The sequence below is a fragment of the Nomascus leucogenys genome, chromosome 10 (genome assembly GCF_006542625.1).
Source record: "Nomascus leucogenys isolate Asia chromosome 10, Asia_NLE_v1, whole genome shotgun sequence".
Taxonomy (NCBI): Eukaryota; Metazoa; Chordata; class Mammalia; order Primates; family Hylobatidae; genus Nomascus; species Nomascus leucogenys.
The window spans coordinates 97,477,603-97,495,635 of NC_044390.1; the positions used below are offsets into that span (position 1 = coordinate 97,477,603).

The 18,033-nt window shown below is 40.7% G+C and overlaps 1 protein-coding gene across 1 annotated transcript in view; it reads left to right on the plus strand.

Annotated features, from left to right (window-relative positions):
- PIWIL1 (piwi like RNA-mediated gene silencing 1) overlaps positions 1-16,604 on the plus strand; it is a 34,952-nt gene extending 18,348 nt beyond the window's left edge. The window contains exons 13-21 of the mRNA XM_030821678.1: positions 883-1,070; positions 1,458-1,530; positions 5,177-5,377; positions 5,495-5,598; positions 6,766-6,836; positions 6,991-7,144; positions 11,119-11,244; positions 15,096-15,243; positions 15,458-16,604. Of these exons, the coding sequence (XP_030677538.1) occupies positions 883-1,070; positions 1,458-1,530; positions 5,177-5,377; positions 5,495-5,598; positions 6,766-6,836; positions 6,991-7,144; positions 11,119-11,244; positions 15,096-15,243; positions 15,458-15,574 (1,182 nt within the window). The 3' untranslated portion in view covers positions 15,575-16,604. The remainder of the gene's footprint in view (positions 1-882; positions 1,071-1,457; positions 1,531-5,176; positions 5,378-5,494; positions 5,599-6,765; positions 6,837-6,990; positions 7,145-11,118; positions 11,245-15,095; positions 15,244-15,457) is intronic.
- Positions 16,605-18,033: the final 1,429 nt, after the last annotated feature.

Here is an 18,033-nt window from a genome sequence, read left to right on the forward strand (position 1 = left end):
TTTTTTTTTCAATAACTTGAGCTAAAGTGTAGAATTCTAACTATCTGCCTGGGTTGATATTTTGACTGCCACTAAAATGATGGAAAATCCCTGATTTGATTGGCCTGGACCATTTGTTTATAGAGATAATATATTAATTATTATGATACCTTTTATGTTTCATTTTCAGAAAAGGAAAAGTATTCTAAAAATATTTTAGTGTAATTAAAGCACTGTAAAGTGCCAACATTTTTAATTTTTTTTTTTTTTTTTTTTTTTTTTAGAAAATGTTGTCCTTCCTGCCTTTGAAATGTCCTGTGAACAGTGATCTCACAATGTAGTTTAATATTCTGGTTGCATTGTTTACGCTATCCCCTGCATGAGGCCAGTCAGGGAGGTGGCCAGGACACGCGGAAGACACCGGGCTGCTCCCTGTGACGACCAGCACTCGGGGGCTGTGCCTCGTGTTTATTTCACTTTCTGTCTTGCTGTCAGATGTTTTTGTAGCTTGCTTGCGGCATATAACACCTCAGTCAAGTCGCTTTACTCTCAAAGCCTTATTTTTTTAATATTTTCATTATGAAGAAAAGAGTAGCTGTGCTTGTAAGATTTTTTAAAAGATTAAGGAGAATGCGACTAAAGCACTTAGAGAAGTACCTGGTCCAAGTAAGCATTTGAGTGGCAGCTGTCAGTATGAGTGTATTTTAAGTAAAATGGCCATCGTCCTTTGGATATGTTTTAGAGTCTGCCGCTATTGAGGGCATTTTCTCTGCCACTTTAATTCAAGCATAAGAGTGGTACACTAAGTTTCAAAATGTGCCGTGGTGGAATTATTGAAGACTTTTTGGCTTGATCACTGAGAACTTACAATGGAATTTACAGTGTGTCTGAACTCTCTTCTAGTTTGATTACAATCCACAATTTGCAGATTGGTCCAAAGAGACAAGAGGTGCACCATTAATTAGTGTTAAGCCACTAGATAACTGGCTGTTGATCTATACGCGAAGAAATTATGAAGCAGCCAATTCATTGATACAAAATCTATTTAAAGTTACACCAGCCATGGGCATGCAAATGAAAAAAGCAATAATGTAAGTTAATCATTTCTGCTCTGAAAATTGCTTAGCAGTCATTTGGCGGGGGTGGGAACTCAAAAGCGATGGAACTATTAAAAATACAAACTACGTTATCTTAATTGAAAGATTTGATGTGGCTCCCTGTAATGCAGATAAACAGAAATATATTTTAATAACTAAGAATGGATGGGAGAATCAACCAAGTAGGACAGTTTCTGAAACCTGCGTGCTTAAAATACTGCTCTTGTTTGTATTAGAAACAGCCCTTGGCATGAATGGCTAGTCTCGGTGTTTGATTTCATGTTTTATACAGAAATGTTTCGTGTTACACAGGAAAGTGTTTATGCATGGTCCGTTTGTCGTTACTTTGTCTGAATGTTGGATTGTGTACTTTCATTCTAGGATTGAAGTGGATGATAGAACTGAAGCCTACTTAAGAGTCTTACAGCAAAAGGTCACAGCAGACACCCAGATAGTAAGTAACTAATTGACATATAGGCAGTTGTCGGTGAAAGAGCTTTTTCGAAGGGGGCATTTGTACATTTTGGAACTTGGAGTTCTTTTTTCAAATGTTAATAGGTTCTCAAACTAGGCACAAAATATGTTTTGTAACCATAAAGTAGCTAAGCTAATGCTGGCTTTAGTTGTATACCTAGGAGCTTGGTTTACACACTGCAAAAGGTGAGGAAGGGGTGGAGAAAAACAAAGCCATCTTCAACTTATTCAGATCCAAAGGCTTTACTTAGTCTGGAAAATTTGGAAAATACAGAAAAGCACAAAAGTAAAAATCAGCTGTCGTTTGGCACACGTAGACGTACGATTGCGTAATTACGTGGAAGCTCCCCGGACAGCCCTAGTGTCAGGTATGGGAAGAGTAGGGTCGCAGAGAGCAGGGAGCCCTGAGTGACACTCAGCAGCTTGTCAGCTTCCGCCTGCATCCACGTCACCCCGAGGGGTCGGGATACGGATGCAACCACTCTCCTAAGCTCTTTCCCCTTTTATCTGCAAACGTGTTGTTGTTGTGTGCGCTTGACCCACCCATCCAGGTGAGCGAGTGATGACTCGGGAGGGGAGGACTGAGTCCTGAAGAGCCCATATGCCTGTTTGCCAGAGTCTCACTGCCTAGCGTGGGTGTATGGGAGGTACAGAGGGTTAGGAACTGGAGACGGGGACATTAGGTGATGGCAGCCACTTAATGACGGGTGGTTTTCATTGGTGATCTGAAATTGTGGGGACGTGCAGCCAGTGTGTGTTGTGGTTTCGTTTTTGTTGTACTCTGTAGCGCAGTTATTAAGAGGGCAAACTCTGAAATCAACCCCCTGGGTTCACATCCCGGCTCAGCCATTTGCCTGATCCTCATCAAGTGCTTCTGGCTTTATCTCCTTTTCTGAACAAATTAAGATGGTAGTAATAATAGTAGTGAACCCTCACAGCACTTCTGAAGTTTAATGGCATTGTCATGCCCGGCCCCTCCCTAGTAGCCCAGGACATGTTAATCACTGTTGCTGCTGCTGCCAATCAGCTCCTCAAACTCAGCGTGTCTGAGTTAACTCTTCATTTTCCCAATCCCATCAGTGTTTTGAATTATTCAGGGGAAAATTACCCCCCCTTTCTCAAGCTAGTTTTTTAGGCTGTCAGGTATGTCTTGACTTTACTGTTAGTCCAGCTTTCTATAAATTGTTGGTTAGAAACTGTCCGTCACTCTGGCACACTGCTCTCTAGTGCAAGGCCATCTGCCTCGTTCCTGTCGTGTCCCCAGCGCTGAGAACGGGGCCTTCTGTATTCCAGGCACCAGCACGTTGTACGACTACAGCCTGGCCTTGTTCACCATGGTAGCGCTTTAGGCGTGGTCAGGCCGCCATCCTGCTCATCCTCTCTCTCATGCACACACCCCTGCACACACTTCTGACACACTTTTCTCAAACTTGCCTTTGTGTTTTCCAGCAAAGTTTTCAACTTGGAAGCTTTCTAAGTTATATTTCTTCTCTAACACTCCTCCCACCCTGAAATTCTGTCAAGATTGATGTGGTTATTGTTTTTAGTTTGCATCTAGAATGTAGCCTTTATAAACATGAGCAGTGCCATAGTTTTCTTTTTAAGTCCACACATCCAGGCTAATGTAGCAAAATAGAGCCAGGCTCATTGTCCGGGAACTCCGGAGTTGTCCAAGTCTTAATCACATTTGGTCTAGAATCTCCTTTGCATTCAGTCTTTGTCCAAGAACTTGGAATTGTGGCCTCAAGACTTCCTGGTCCACAGTGGAAGAAAGAGAGTAGGGCTCAGACATTTACTTTGCAGAAGTGAAAGCACAGCCGAGCCAAAGACCATGACCCCTGAAGAGCTTTCTTTGCACTCTACACCCCCATGCCCTGTTCCCATAACCATTCCCTGCCCTGCTCTTGCTGCCATGAGCCCCTGGGTGTGGGGGAGGGTGTCTTATAAGTAGTCCTTTTATTCAGGTTCTCTCAACTTGTCCAGTTTGAATATTCCATCTATTTTGTTGGGGTCCAAGACAAGTACTTCAGCGCTCCTTATTTTTAGCAGAGTTGGTTGGTTATTGTTAGAAAACTGACATAGAAAGGTCATAGTAGCCTGGGACTGTAGTGGGTGTCACATAGAAGTTCAGTCAATTCCTATTGCTTTTTATACCTGTAGTCTAAAATTGCCACAGATCTGCTGAGGGAACATGGAACTTGCAAAAGATAGAACAACAATATGAGATTAAGATGTAAGTGGTAAGGAAAATTATGATAGGTTCTACTATTATGTGATTATAATTGTAAAGTAGGAAGGGAAAAATGACATGCATGTGAATAATAATTAGTTCAGCGATTTCACTGATTATTAGGCATTTATATCCTTGGCTATTTTAAAAACAAGTTGAAGGTACATTTCTAGTTCACAGGAAACATTCTGAAGACAGCAGCACGTCGTGGAGTATCGAGTGCTAGGATGAGTTTCTTCTGCCCCGTTGAGTTTTCGTACAGCCACATTGCAGTGAGTTGGCAAAGACAGATTTAGTGATAAACAATACATCTGTGTTGCTGTAAGCCTGAGAAATGAATTGGCTTCCTCTAATGTTCAGATGTTCATTATTTTAGCCCTTCATGTCACACTTTAGATCCCACAGGCAGATAGCTATTATGTTATCTGGGTCATGGAAACACCCAAGGTGGGAAAATTATTTTGCTGGGCACTATAGAAAGGGAAGAGAATAATCTGGGAATATAAATTGGAGAACATGGCAATGAGTTGAAAGCTGGATTCAGGCCGGGCGCAGTGGCTCACGCCTGTAATCCCAGCACTTTGGGAGGCCGAGGTGGGCAATCACAAGTCAGGAGATTGAGAACATCTTGGCCAACACGGTGAAACCCCCTCTCTATTAAAAATACAAAAATTAGCCAGGCGTGGTGGCACACACCTGTAGTCCCAGCTACTCTGGGGGCTGAGGCAGGAGAATCAGTTGAACCTGGGAGGTGGAGGTTGCAGTGAGCCGAGATCATGCCACTGCACTCCAGCCTGGGCAACAAGAGCAAAACTCCATCTCAAAAACAAAACAAAACAAACTCCAGAAAGTTAAACTTGGATGCCCAGAATTGGGGCAGGGGTACATTTAGATCAGGCACTCTGTTTTGTCCCCAAAATTGTCCATGGACCTCCTGTGGAAGTTCATAGTTTGATAAGATTCTCAATCCAGAGCTTTAAAGCTTACAAGTTACAATTGTAGGTGAATCATGAGTAAATTAAGACTGTGGAAAATCTTTAATCTGTCTACCTGTCACTTATCACTAACTTGTATTACCTTGTTCTCTGTCTCTAAATTTTTCTGCGCTGGTTACATAGAGCATATTTAAGTTCTCAAGTTTAAACAGTATTCAGTTTTGACTCGTAGTTTGCGTAACATGATTTATTTCCTTCACGCGCACTTATCATTTAGTTGAACATGATGAGCAGTATTTGTTAATGTCCTACTGATTAGCTGTGTGGCTGAAGTGAATAGTAAAATAAATGATCATGTTCTTGACATTGATACTTCACAGGTGAGTTTAGTTTCCTGTCCTCTCCCTTACTCTTAATCATCTGTCTCCTAATTCTTTGTAACGAGGGCACTTTGTTTTCAGGTTGTCTGTCTGTTGTCAAGTAATCGGAAGGACAAATATGATGCTATTAAAAAATACCTGTGTACAGATTGCCCTACCCCAAGTCAGTGTGTGGTGGCCCGAACCTTAGGTAAACAGCAAACTATCATGGCCATTGCTACAAAGATTGCCCTACAGATGAATTGCAAGATGGGAGGAGAGCTCTGGAGGGTGGACGTCCCCGTGAGTTTGATTTAATTGGTAGATGCAGTTTTAAAATTGGTATTTAAGAACATGGATTTACTTTTTAAATGTTGCTGGTACTCCATTGTATCTAAAATTACCACATTTGTGTTGAAGCTGAAGCTTGTGATGATCGTTGGCATCGATTGCTACCATGACACGACAGCTGGGCGGAGGTCAATCGCAGGATTTGTTGCCAGCATCAATGAAGGGATGACCCGGTGAGTGAGACTGGACTACTGTGGGTGGCAGTGAGGACATAAAGCAGGGGTCTGGTGGTTCAGGAGTAGTGTTCATTCTTCGTTGTTATCCTTCCAGTTTCTCAATTATATACAGCAATGAATTTAGGAAAGAAAAATAATGACCTACCCTAGCTCTTGAATGACTTTCATCCTGTATTCGTCAAACTGCATTTCAGATTTTTTTTTTTTATCATATGTATTGGCAAGTACATCTTGTTAAATGTGACTCTCTCTAAAAGTGTATTTGTTTAATATTTACTGGCCACTGAAATGTAGTTTCACATTTTCATGTAGAAAAACAACTTCAGTTTACCCAGTCACTTGTATTTCAACATAATAACATTATTTTTCAGTGCTTTTCTTGGAACTAAGGGAATTGCCAAGAATAGTAATACATGAAAATTGAAGGTATATTAGTTGTTGACATTAGTAATGGATATGTTTCAAGGTCTTTTATCATTTTTAACTTTTAGTTTTGGGGGTGCATGTGCAGGTTTGTTACATAGGTAAACTCGTGTCATGGGGTTTGTGGTTCAGATTATTTCATCACTCAGGTACTAAGCCTAGTACCCAGTAGTTATTTTTTTCTGCTTCTCTGCCTCCTCCCACCTCCCACCCTCAAGTAGGCCCTGGTGTCTCTTGTTATCCTCTTTGCATCCATGAGTTCTCATCATTTAGCTCCCACTTGTAAGTGAAAACAGGTGGTATTTGGCTTTCTGTTCCTGCACTAGTTTGCTAGAGGTAACGGATGAAGCTGAAGGGTTATCTTTTAGAAGAGTGAAACTTACAATGAATAGTTTCTCAAGAGCACAGCCATGAATGTGCTTCTGTGTGTATTTCGGTGTAATAAACCTGGACAGCGCCTCTGGGTATGATAGCTAAATTCTATTTTCTCCTTAGCAGCTGGAATCATGGTATTGATTGGTAATGAAAACAGACACAGTTTGTGATGCTGATACAGGATCTCTTGTATCCTGCTCCTTCTGTGTAAGGTTTTATAAAGTATTTGGAGATGTTAACAGATGTCTTTAAGGCAGTTACAAAGATGACAGATTGCTAAGAGTGAAATAAATATAGAATAATTCAGAAAGGAAAAATTGATAAGACAATTGCATTCTTATTCTAGCTGTGTTTTTCTCTGAATAGCTGGTTCTCACGCTGCATATTTCAGGATAGAGGACAGGAGCTGGTAGATGGGCTCAAAGTCTGCCTGCAAGGTTAGTCTCCTGTGGGGTTGCCATTCTGCTGTCTAAACTGGGGTCTTCCAGAAATTACCCTGAACTGTGTTACTGAAGTGCCCAGAATTTGGGAAGAACAGACTAGTTGTGTTGTAGGCAAGAACTGACGTAAAACTTCTCCGGCCTGTTTCAGCGGCTCTGAGGGCTTGGAATAGCTGCAATGAGTACATGCCCAGCCGGATCATCGTGTACCGTGATGGCGTAGGAGACGGCCAACTCAAAACACTGGTGAACTACGAAGTGCCGCAGTTTTTGGATTGTCTAAAATCCATTGGTAGAGGTTACAAGTAAGCATGCAAATTGTAAAGCATTTTCTTTTTATAAAACTGCACCTTTGTATCTTTGAAATTAGCATCACAAGATGAAAGGATAGGGGAGAACCTAACTTGATGGGGACAGTAGGGCCTTTGAGGTGATGGGAAGGGCAGAGGGAAGTTTCTATTGGAAATTTTTCACAAGAAGGCTGTGTTGAGGGGTAGTATAGAGGGTCATTCCTTCACAGAATAGGACAGTAAGACACCATTACCAATCATCGATCAGCCTTCTTTCTTACCTAAGGCCTTGGAGTGCAAGTATCTGATAATTCTGTACATCCAAAGGCGTCCACAGGATTCATTATTGAAATAAGTATTCCTGACAGTTAGCTTACTGAATACTTGTTTCATTTCCTTGTGGACTTGACTAGTGTTTGATCAGTAAGGTGATTGGCAAGAATCTGGTCTCATGGGGCAGGGGGTGGTTCTACTTTCTCCCTTTTTTTTTTTTTTTTTTTTTGAGACAGAGTCTCGCTCTGTTGCCCAGGCTGGAATGCAGTGGCACAATCTCGGCTCACTGCAACCTCCGCCTCCCAGGTTCAAGCGATTCTCCTGCCCCAGCCTCCTGAGTAGCTGGGATGACAGGCGTGCACCACCACACTCAGCTAATTTATGTATTTTTAGTAGAGATGGGATTTCACCATGTTTGCCAAGCTGGTCTCGAACTCCCATCCTCAGGTCATGCACCCACCTTGGCCTCCTAAAGTGCTGGGATGACAGGCGTGAGCCACAATCCCCAGTCTCTACTGTGTCCGTTTAAGCGATGTGGACAGCCGAGGATGGTATCCAGATGCTGCACTTGTTTTCCTTTGAAAGCCGTGTTGATTTTTGTCTTCCTCTGCTCTCCTACAGACATTTCCGTCAGTGCCATTATGAGTCAATAAAATGTGTACCATCGCGAGAGAGATGTTCTAACCAGTTACGTTAACTAGTCCTCTTTATCAGATCTGTGAGTGATTTGAAATCAGGGACTGTTGTGTTAAGGGCTAAGTGCATAATACATTACAGATTTAAAGATTGAACTTTTCAGGATATTTGGGAGATCTTGCACACTGTTTTGTGTGCTTGCACATACATATTACACACCCATTATTCTTGTATTTTAGCATTTTGTATCATTATAGAAAGGAGGGATTCTGAAAGCCACTGGCCACATCTGGGGCTTGATTTTACCTGGTGTGTAGGAAAAGGGCAAGCACCAAGGGCTCATTCCTTATTTCTACTAAGCGGCTTCAGAGTCATCTTTGGCCAATGCTAAAAGGCCCCACACAATAAGTGTTTACCCCAGACATTTCTTAAAATGAGATGTGATGCCATGAAGGTCTCAGAGAAAGTCAGGAGTGTTTTTATCTTTTTTGAAATAGTTGTGTTTCAGATTAAAAGACCATGCATTTTTTTAATATTTTGGAAATGAAAGTTAATGTTCTTTCCTATTCCCTTAAGACTCTGAATGCTTATATTTTGTCAAATAATGACACTTTTTTGTTTTCAGGCTTTAGAAGCCTTATTGTATGCTGCTGTCTGACTTGGCCTTTCTGTGTGGGGAGGTGTGCTGTGGTGTGTGCGGCAGGCAGTAAAGGAGGATCTCACTTGGACTGCTTCTTTCCTCCTCTTTTTTTCCTGTGATTTACTACTTGAGCACACAGTGTTTTCTAGTCTGCATTGTCGTTTCCTCATACCTGAAGTGAAGGAAATTGTCAAGAAATGATGAATAGAGGTCATAGTGCAAGTTCGTCACATTCCCTTGAGCTGAATTGTAGGGCTACTAGGAGTACACACTCTGGGCCTTGCTGGGTCATCTCTGTTTCTTAGGGTCCTTTGGGTTTGATTCCCAGAAGGACTGGCAGAAACGGCTCTTGAAAAGGAGGTTGCCACCCTAGTGAATGAGTACCTGTGGACAGTCGTCCTGAGTGTGCAGAGTGGAGCCTGGTGCAGCTGGTGGGTGCACCTGCCCAGCTCCATCAGCGAATGGGAACACAGTGTTGCAGGGAAGGAGAACCTAAGTCGACTGCTTGGGCTGACACTTGGCGCACTGTTGCGTGAAGTAGACTGCACACTGTGAACTGTGGCAGTAGAGATCAGTGGTAAAAAGCAATATGTCTTAAAATCAGAGTTCGGTTAATCCCAGCTTTACCTTCATTTGTAGAAGAAGGGAACAGTTAACTGAGGCGTTGCAAGGAGTAAATGAAAATATGCGTAATGCACTTCACACAGTAATCCAGTAAGTATTCAATACATGGTAGATAGTTCTTCTGGGAAAAACCTTCAAGTTGTACGTAAAGGTAAAATATCTGAGAATTATTCTTCACTTTTAAAAACTGCAAAGTTGGGACTTAAATGTTTGTATAGTAGTTATCATTAGAACCACAATGTTTGCTTTCAAATTGAAATGTTGCTTTTAAGCTTTTATAGCGACCTATCACAGGGCAGCTGATTTAGAGTGTTTGATACAAGAACAAATCAGAAAGTCATGCCAGCATATTTGTGACCTGTTTTTGTTGCTCTATTTGCTAAATTGTTTCTCGTGATGTTATAGGATTCACGTTATCCACCTTATGTCCTTCTGTTCCCAAGACTGATACTTGTTTTAGATGCTATCATGAGGTCCTAGATAGTCATCACTTTCCAACAAGGCCCTATGCTGAGCTTAATCTCTGTAAGTGGCAGAGGCATTTGAAACAGAGGGCTGCACATGTTTTCAACACATTCATTGTGGCTTTGTTATATTCAGAGCTATCAGCGCGGGCAGTTGCTGGGCAGCAGTGGTCTACGTAGGCAGATAGGGACATTTCTGAAGATGTCCTCTGCTTACTAAAGTACTCTCATTGAGTTTCTTGCCCTATTTAATTTTCAGTGAAAAACAACAGCAAAATTGCCGAGTCAGACATTGCTAGGTCCATACTGTATAAAACCCTCTGCTTCCCAGCGTTGGAAATCAAGTCTATCTGTCCTCTTAAGAGATGGAGGTGCTAATACTCATGTTTATCTAGTGCTTACTACCTGGCAGTGCTGTTCTAAATTGCTACCTGTTCTAATTCATGGATTAACTACGTGGATTATGTGTGTACAAGTGTGGCTGCTTCAGAAGGATTTGACGTGAGCCTGGAGGAGGGGGTGGAAAAGGATGTGAAAGGTACGCAAGCAGACCACAGAGTGCAAGTGCAGGGCTGCTCTCAGCAGGGTCAGAGGGAGGGCAGAAGGGCCGGGGATCTGCCGGGACGGACAGCTGATATAGTGCACAGATGTGTCCAGGCCAAGAAGCCTGATGAACCTTGACACAGGAGAGCCGCCTGAAGAATCCAGGTGGGGATGGATGGCTAAAAAGGGCAGCCTCTAGTATGGGTGCAACTGACATGTGGTAGGCCAGGGAATGTGGGGCGGTCCTAGGGTCTGCACAAAATGTCATTTGAGACTCCAGTGAAACACTAATATGAAAATGAAGTTACTCCTCCTGAAAAAGGTATATGAATATGTAGTATGTATGTATGAGTGTGTGTCTGTGTGTATCCCCTGATATATTGTGAAACAGTAATTTTGAAAAGCGCTACTTAAATCCACTTACTTATTAAAGATTTTAGGGTTAATATTATATTTTCTGCACAGTAGAAAATGCCCACTGAAGACTGTTATAAATTGTGAATTTTGAAGACATGCTGGATTTAACATTTTGGTGTGATAGGTATGTAATGTGTTTGGTCTATGGATAAGCCATCTACATGACCGCGTGTCACAGGACATATGTGCCATTTGGTTTCCCTCTCACCGTTTATCCTTGGTCTTTACTCCTGCCAAGAGTTAAGATCCTGATCCTTCTCCACAACCTGGACAGATGATACGCCCCAGGAGGGGTGTGTTCCTTTTTAAATGGAGCATATGAACACCTGAATGAATGAGTGCCCTGAACATATGACTGGCTAAATGTAGTTACATTCATCATCATTTTTAAGCCCTAGACTAACGGTAATTGTGGTGAAGAAAAGAGTGAACGCCAGATTTTTTGCTCAGTCTGGAGGAAGACTTCAGAATCCACTTCCTGGAACAGTTATTGATGTGGAGGTTACCAGACCAGAATGGTAAGTTCCGTGTGTAGAGCTGAAGGTTGCTTTCTCCTTGGTGGTGGCCCCTATGCTTTACCAATTTTAATACATTTTACTTTTGTTCTTATATTTTTTATAAACATTAATTTTTTCAACTACTTTGGTCAAACATAATTAATAAAGCCCATGGTTTCCTAGTGTCTGAAGAGAGGTTTCCAAGTACAGTTTTTCGTTGGGGGGAAGGGGATTATTTTCTGTGCTATTGACTACACATCTGGAGATTAAGAATTGCTTCTGTAGATTGCTTTTATATTTTTTACATACGTAACCTATCCACAGATTGTTTTCTGGTAAAAAACGTTTAGATTTATAATACACTTAGTTGTCTAAAGGTCAAGAAGTTTTATCCGAGACAGAGGTGCTTATGAGAAAAGTGGCTTCTAAGCCGAGCTGCACTCACCAACCGCAAGAAAAGCAGAATGCCAGCTGGAGCTTACAGCGGGCACTGGCAGGCACAGGGAAATGGCCTTAGTAGCACAGGAGGATTCAGTGAGAAAGTCGGGAAACTTGACTCCTTTTTTTGGGACAGAGTCGCTGTGTTCCCCAGGCTGGAGTGCAGTAGCACAATCTCGGCTCACGGTAACCTCCGCCTCCTGGGTTCAAGGAATTCCCATGCCCTAGGCTCCTGAATAGCCAGGATTACAGGCATGCACCACCATGCTGAGCTAATTTTTGTATTTTTAGTAAAGGCGAGGTTTCACCATGATGGCCAGGCTGGTCTCAAACTCTTGGCCTCCAGTGGTCCGCTCACCTCAGCCTCCTAAAGTGCTGGGATTACAGGTGTGAGCCACCACTCCCAGCCGAAACTTGTTCCATTTGTGGTGAGTTCCTCAAAAACCCTTTTGCATGTGGTGTGGTTAGTGCAGTGAGCACGTTTGTGATGGCAACCCATGAGTCATTCTAAGTTAACACTCTCCTCAGGAGAGCGAATCATTGGGAGGACTTCTGTTTTATATGTAGGTGCTTTGGAACCTTTGTGAAGAAGGCGACTTTAAGAGGATAAAGTCTCGGCCTATGTGCAAAGTTGACATGTGGAACATTTTCCTGTGTGAACCTTGGGTAAATGAGGCAATACTATAGTGACTTTGGGTGGAAAATGATAATAGCAATACAGAGTTTAGTCTTATCTAGTCTGCTGTGTTATCTGACAGTGGAGAGAAATTTTTATTTTGAAATACATTATCTTGGATTTCTGTCTTTTTCTCAGACAGATGTTATGGCATTGGCTCAGAAGAATTCTAACCTATTGGGGAAAAATGGGCTAGAAAGACAAAAGAAGGCTAAGATGTTAACACAGCAAATTCATTTCTGCAGGATTCTCTTTCACCATATTCAAAACAACCCCTGATGCTTTCCAACATTGCTACTACTCCGAATGCCAAAGCCCAGATGTGACATTGGCCTGAAGACAGTAACTTAAAACAAATTGGGTAAAATCCCAGTTGAATTATGAAGTATAAAAAACGTCATGAGTTTTCACTAGATATTATTAAAATGTAGCAACTGCTGATGCTATTCAGACACCTGAAGAAGCCCACTCTTTTTTTTTTTTTTTTTTAGTTTTATTTTAAGTTCTGAGACACACGTGCAGGACATGCAGGTTTGTTACATAGTGTCATGGTGGTTTACTGCACTTACCAACCATCACCTAGGTATTAAGCCCCACATGCATTAGCTATTTATCCTGATGCTCTTCCTTCCCCTTACCCCACACCAGGCCCCAGTGTGTGTCATTCCCCTCCATGCTCATGTGTTCTCACTGTTCATTGTTCAACTTCTGCTTATAAGTGAGAACATGCAGTGTTAGGTTTTCTGTTCCCGCGTTAGTTTGCTGAGGATAACGGCTTCCAGCTTCATCCATGTCGCTGCAAAGAGCATGATCTTGTTCCTTCATATGGCTGCATAGTATTCCATGGTGTATATATACCACATTTTCTTTATCTGGTCTCTCATTAGTGGGCATTTGAGTTGATTCCATGTCTTTGCTATTGTGAATAGTGCTGCATGAACATATATGTGCATGTATCTTTATAATAGAATGATTTATATTTCTTTGGGTATATACCCAGTAATGGGATTGCTGGGTCAAATGGTATTTCTGGTTCTAGATCTTTGAGGAATTGCCGCACTGTCTTCCACAATGGTTGAACTAACCCACCAACAGTGTAAAAGCGTTCCTATTTCTCCTCAGCCTTGTCATCTGTTGTTTCTTGACTTTTTAATAATAGCTATTCTGACTGGTGTGAGATGGTATCTCATTGTGGTTCTGATTTGCATTTCTCTAATGATCAGTGATGGTGAGCTTTTTTGTGCATGTTTCTTGGACACATAAATTTCTTCTTTTGAGAAGTGTCTGTTCTTGCCCTTTGCCCACTTTTTAATGTTTGTTTTTTTTTTTTTTCTTGTAAATTTGCTTAAGCTCCTTGTAGATTCTGGATATTAGACTTTTGTCAGATGGGTAGATTGCAAAAATTTTCTCCCATTCTGCAGGTTGTCTGTTCACTCTGATGATAGTTTCTCTTGCTGTGCAGAAACTCTTTAGTTTAATTAGATCCCATTTGTCAATTTTTGCTTTTGTTGCAACTGAGAAGCCCGCTCTTAATGAGCACCAAAGTCATCTGTAATCAGCACTGCAAATGGTTTGTGCCTAAGCTGGGAAGCCAGGCTTGGATTCCAGCCCTGGCGTGATTTCTCTGTTCTTTCTGAACAAGTCATTTAACATTTTTAAACTCCTCATTCTTTGAAAAAGTAGCTGTACCATCTGTTGTAGATCAGTTCTGCTTTCCTAATTTTGCTAGTTTTGATGGGCATAATAAATCGCAGGGTTAATTTCCTTAAATTTTTATTGGGTCAAATTACAATATCTCTGGATTGATATTTTATTGGTACCAAGAAAATGAAAAAAAAAAACTGATGTGTATTCCTTCATATTTGTACTACAGGCAGCTCTCTTTATCTGTAGGCCCTACAACCATGGATTCAACCAACCTCGGATCAAAAATACTTGGAAAAAAAGTCTGTACTGAGCATGTACAGACTTTTTCTTGTCATTATTCCTTAAACAATACAGTAAAACAACTATTTATATAGCATTTGCATTGTATTAGGTATTATAATCTAAAGACGATACTTTCAAGTATATGGGAGGTTATAGAAAGACAACATTATTTTTTATTAGGGACCTGGGCATCCGAGGATTTTGGTATCCTCAGGAGGTCCTGGAACCGATTCCCAATGGATGGCTATACTTGATTTTTGTTCTTCCATTTGGTCCCATACTAGTTTATATTCTTTCATGTTCCCTTCCACTTAAAGATTTGCATTAAATTCCTGGGGATTAAAATGAATTATATTTTTGTTAAATAACAATGGGAACAGCAAGAGGGGAAAAGGTTCCGTGGTAAGAGCAGTTTGGGGAGTAACTGTCCCTGAAGCTCGACCCACTCACTGCCCCCACAGGTTGTGCTTCCAGAGTCTGAAGGCTCAGTCACATGGTTCAGGTGTGGGGGTGGAAAACAGGAACTAGCCAAGTATGCCATAGTTATTAGCACCCATATCAAATGCTTGGTTCTGCTGGGAGGCATCATGACAGATGTTTAAAATCAAAATCATAATATTTATGATCAACATCTTTCACACATAAGCAGTCCCGAATGGTTCATGAATAACACGCTCCTGGACTTCAAGGAAGCACGTTACAGCGTGAGAAGGGATGAGGTTACTGCAGTAACTTACAGTGAAGAGTAGTACAGAGCTTTTCACTGTAAGAAACTGGAATCGTCCTAATTTTAGTTTTCAGTACATCCATGTGTTTTCTGTAATTCCAGGTATGATTTTTTTATTGTGAGCCAGTCTGTGAGAAGTGGTAGTGTTTCTCCCACACATTACAACGTCATCTATGACAACAGCGGCCTAAAGCCAGACCACATACAGCGCTTGACTTACAAGCTGTGTCACATCTATTACAACTGGCCAGTAAGTGTTTCTACTTGTTGATGTTTAGCAAATAAAAGAGATTCACTTTTCAAAATGAAATAGCTGTGGTTTAAAAGGCTTTTAGGGTTAATACTGAGATTTGCAATTGAAAGAGGCTAAATCTAGAGTAATAGAACCTTTTTTTCCTTCTGAGATTTGCAATTGAAAGAGGCTAAATCTAGAGTAATAGAACCTTTTTTTCCTTCCACTAAAGGGTGTCATTCGTGTTCCTGCTCCTTGCCAGTATGCGCACAAGCTGGCTTTTCTTGTTGGCCAGAGTATTCACAGAGAGCCAAATCTGTCACTGTCAAACCGCCTTTACTACCTCTAACCTGCAGAAGAAGATGCAGCCGCTTTTTCCTTTTGAAATAACTTTGGGATTTTTTTAAGCTTTTATTTACTTTTTTTTAACCGTTATCTTTCTGGATGAAACTTGGGAAGGGAATTAGGAGATCTAGCATTCTATTTCTAGCATTGCTATTCACTGGCTTCCTTATTTTATAGGTAAAAATTAAGATTTTATATTTTATCTTCTTGTTTGTTTCTCATAGATATTTTGGAGGATTTTTTTTTGTTTATTTTGAAGAAATGTGGATAAGATACTTTGTAGTATAAAACAGACTCTCAGAGAGTATTTGAAATATGGAGATTTACTTAAAAGTACTTTCAGGAGTGAGCAAATCCTACTTATAAACCTATATTAACTTTATTTTTGAAATACCTATTTTGAATTTAAAGGAGATAAGAGGCATAAAGTAGGATGCTCACGACAATCATAGGTAGGGTTTCATCTCATATCTTAAAGATAAAAGGTACTATTATATAACCTGTACACAAGATACAGGAGAAAATATGCTTAATTTTTATTTGGCAGGGGCGCTAGGTTGTATGGGAGTAAAAAAAAGATTGAAAATTTTTTAATTGTCCAAAGAAACATTTTAAGACTCTTTAACAAAAAAGGCCATTAGTAAATCTCTATATTAACATTACTATTTATTTTGTTTTGGAACTGGGACATGTTGCTATTTGTTATAAAATAAAATTGATATGATTGTCACCTTATTTGAATAACTGTAATTCTTGTTTTACTGAAAGTATGTGCGTTTTCTTTTCATTTAATTTTTAAAAATGCATACAATTCCATTCATAAAAGCTAAATTAGCCTGACCACCATGGTGAAACCCCATCTCTACTAAAAATACAAAATTAGCCAGGTGTGGTGCCGGGAGGCTGAGGCAGGAGAATCACTTGAACCTGAGAGGCGGAGGTTGCAGTGAGCCGAGATCACGCCACTGCACTCCAGCCTGGGCAACAGAGTGAGACTCCGTATCAAAAAAAAAAAAAAAAAAAAAAAAAAAAAATGGCTCAATTAGTGTCTCTTATGAACTCTAATGTCAGAGTAAAATTTTTTAAGGAAATGCTGCCACCTCCAATATTTGTAGTATGAGAACAGGTATCCACAGCTTATAAGGAAGCACAGACTAAGAAGTCTGTGGTGTTGTGAAGTTGGTAATTGTAGTTTTTTATATCTACATATTTATAGGAATTCTCAGGAACATTTGCAAAGAGAAGGCTTAAAATTAATGAATTATTGTAAATCCCGGGAACACCTTTAAACATTGCTTACAAATGTGATGAGTGTAAGCTTTAATGACAATACGCAAGTCCCTGGAACTGTAATTTAAACTAATGCAGATCACTCAAGTTATTTGTCTTACCTTTGTGGCACATGGTCTCATTCTGGATTTAGCCTCATTAACATATTATGAATGAAAACCATTTTATTTTCCTTTTAGTTCTTAGAGCTAATAACTGTTGTTAACATTGTTCTGGGCAAGTAGCCCAGGTTCCTTAACCTGTTTGATTTCTTTTTTTTTTTATTATTATTATACTTTAGGTTTTAGGGTACATGTGTACAATGTGCAGGTTTGTTACATATGTATCCATGTGCCGTGTTGTTTTGCTGCACCCATTAACTCGTCATTTAGCATGAGGTATATCGCCTAATGCTGTCCCTCCCCCCTCCCCCCACCTCACAACAGTCCCCGGAGTGTGATGTTCCCCTTCCTGTGTCCATGAGTTCTCATTGTTCAATTCCCACCTATGAGTGAGAACATGTGGTGTTTGGTTTTTTGTCCTTGCGATAGTTTGCTGAGAATGATGGTTTCCAGCTTCATCCATGTCCCTACAAAGGACATGAACTCATCCTTTTTTATGGCTGCATAGTATTCCATGGCGTATATGTGCCACATTTTCTTAGTCCAGTCTATTGTTGGTTGGACATTTGGGTTGGTTCCAAGTCTTTGCTATTGTGAATAGTGCCGCAATAAACATACATGTGCATGTGTCTTTATAGTCATCACTGGCCATCAGAGAAATGCAAATCAAAACCACAGTGAGATACCATCTCACACCAGTTAGAATGGCCATCATTAAAAAGTCAGGAAACAACAGGTGCTGGAGAGGATGTGGAGAAATAGGAACACTTTTACACTGTTGGTGGGACTGTAAACTAGTTCAACCATTGTGGAAGTCAGTGTGGCAATTCCTTAAGGATCTAGAACTAGAAATACCATTTGACCCAGCCATCCCTTTACTGGGTATATACCCAAAGGACTATAAACCTGTTTGATTTCTAAGCATGAGAAGACAAGAAACACAGAACAGTGTGACCTTCAAAAGGAGGCCAGAGACAAATATTTCAATGGTAGAAGTTGCTTAAGGTTGTCCTAGCATTAAGGAATATAAGGAAGTCTAATCATACGACTGGAAAATATTAATTTGAGGTGT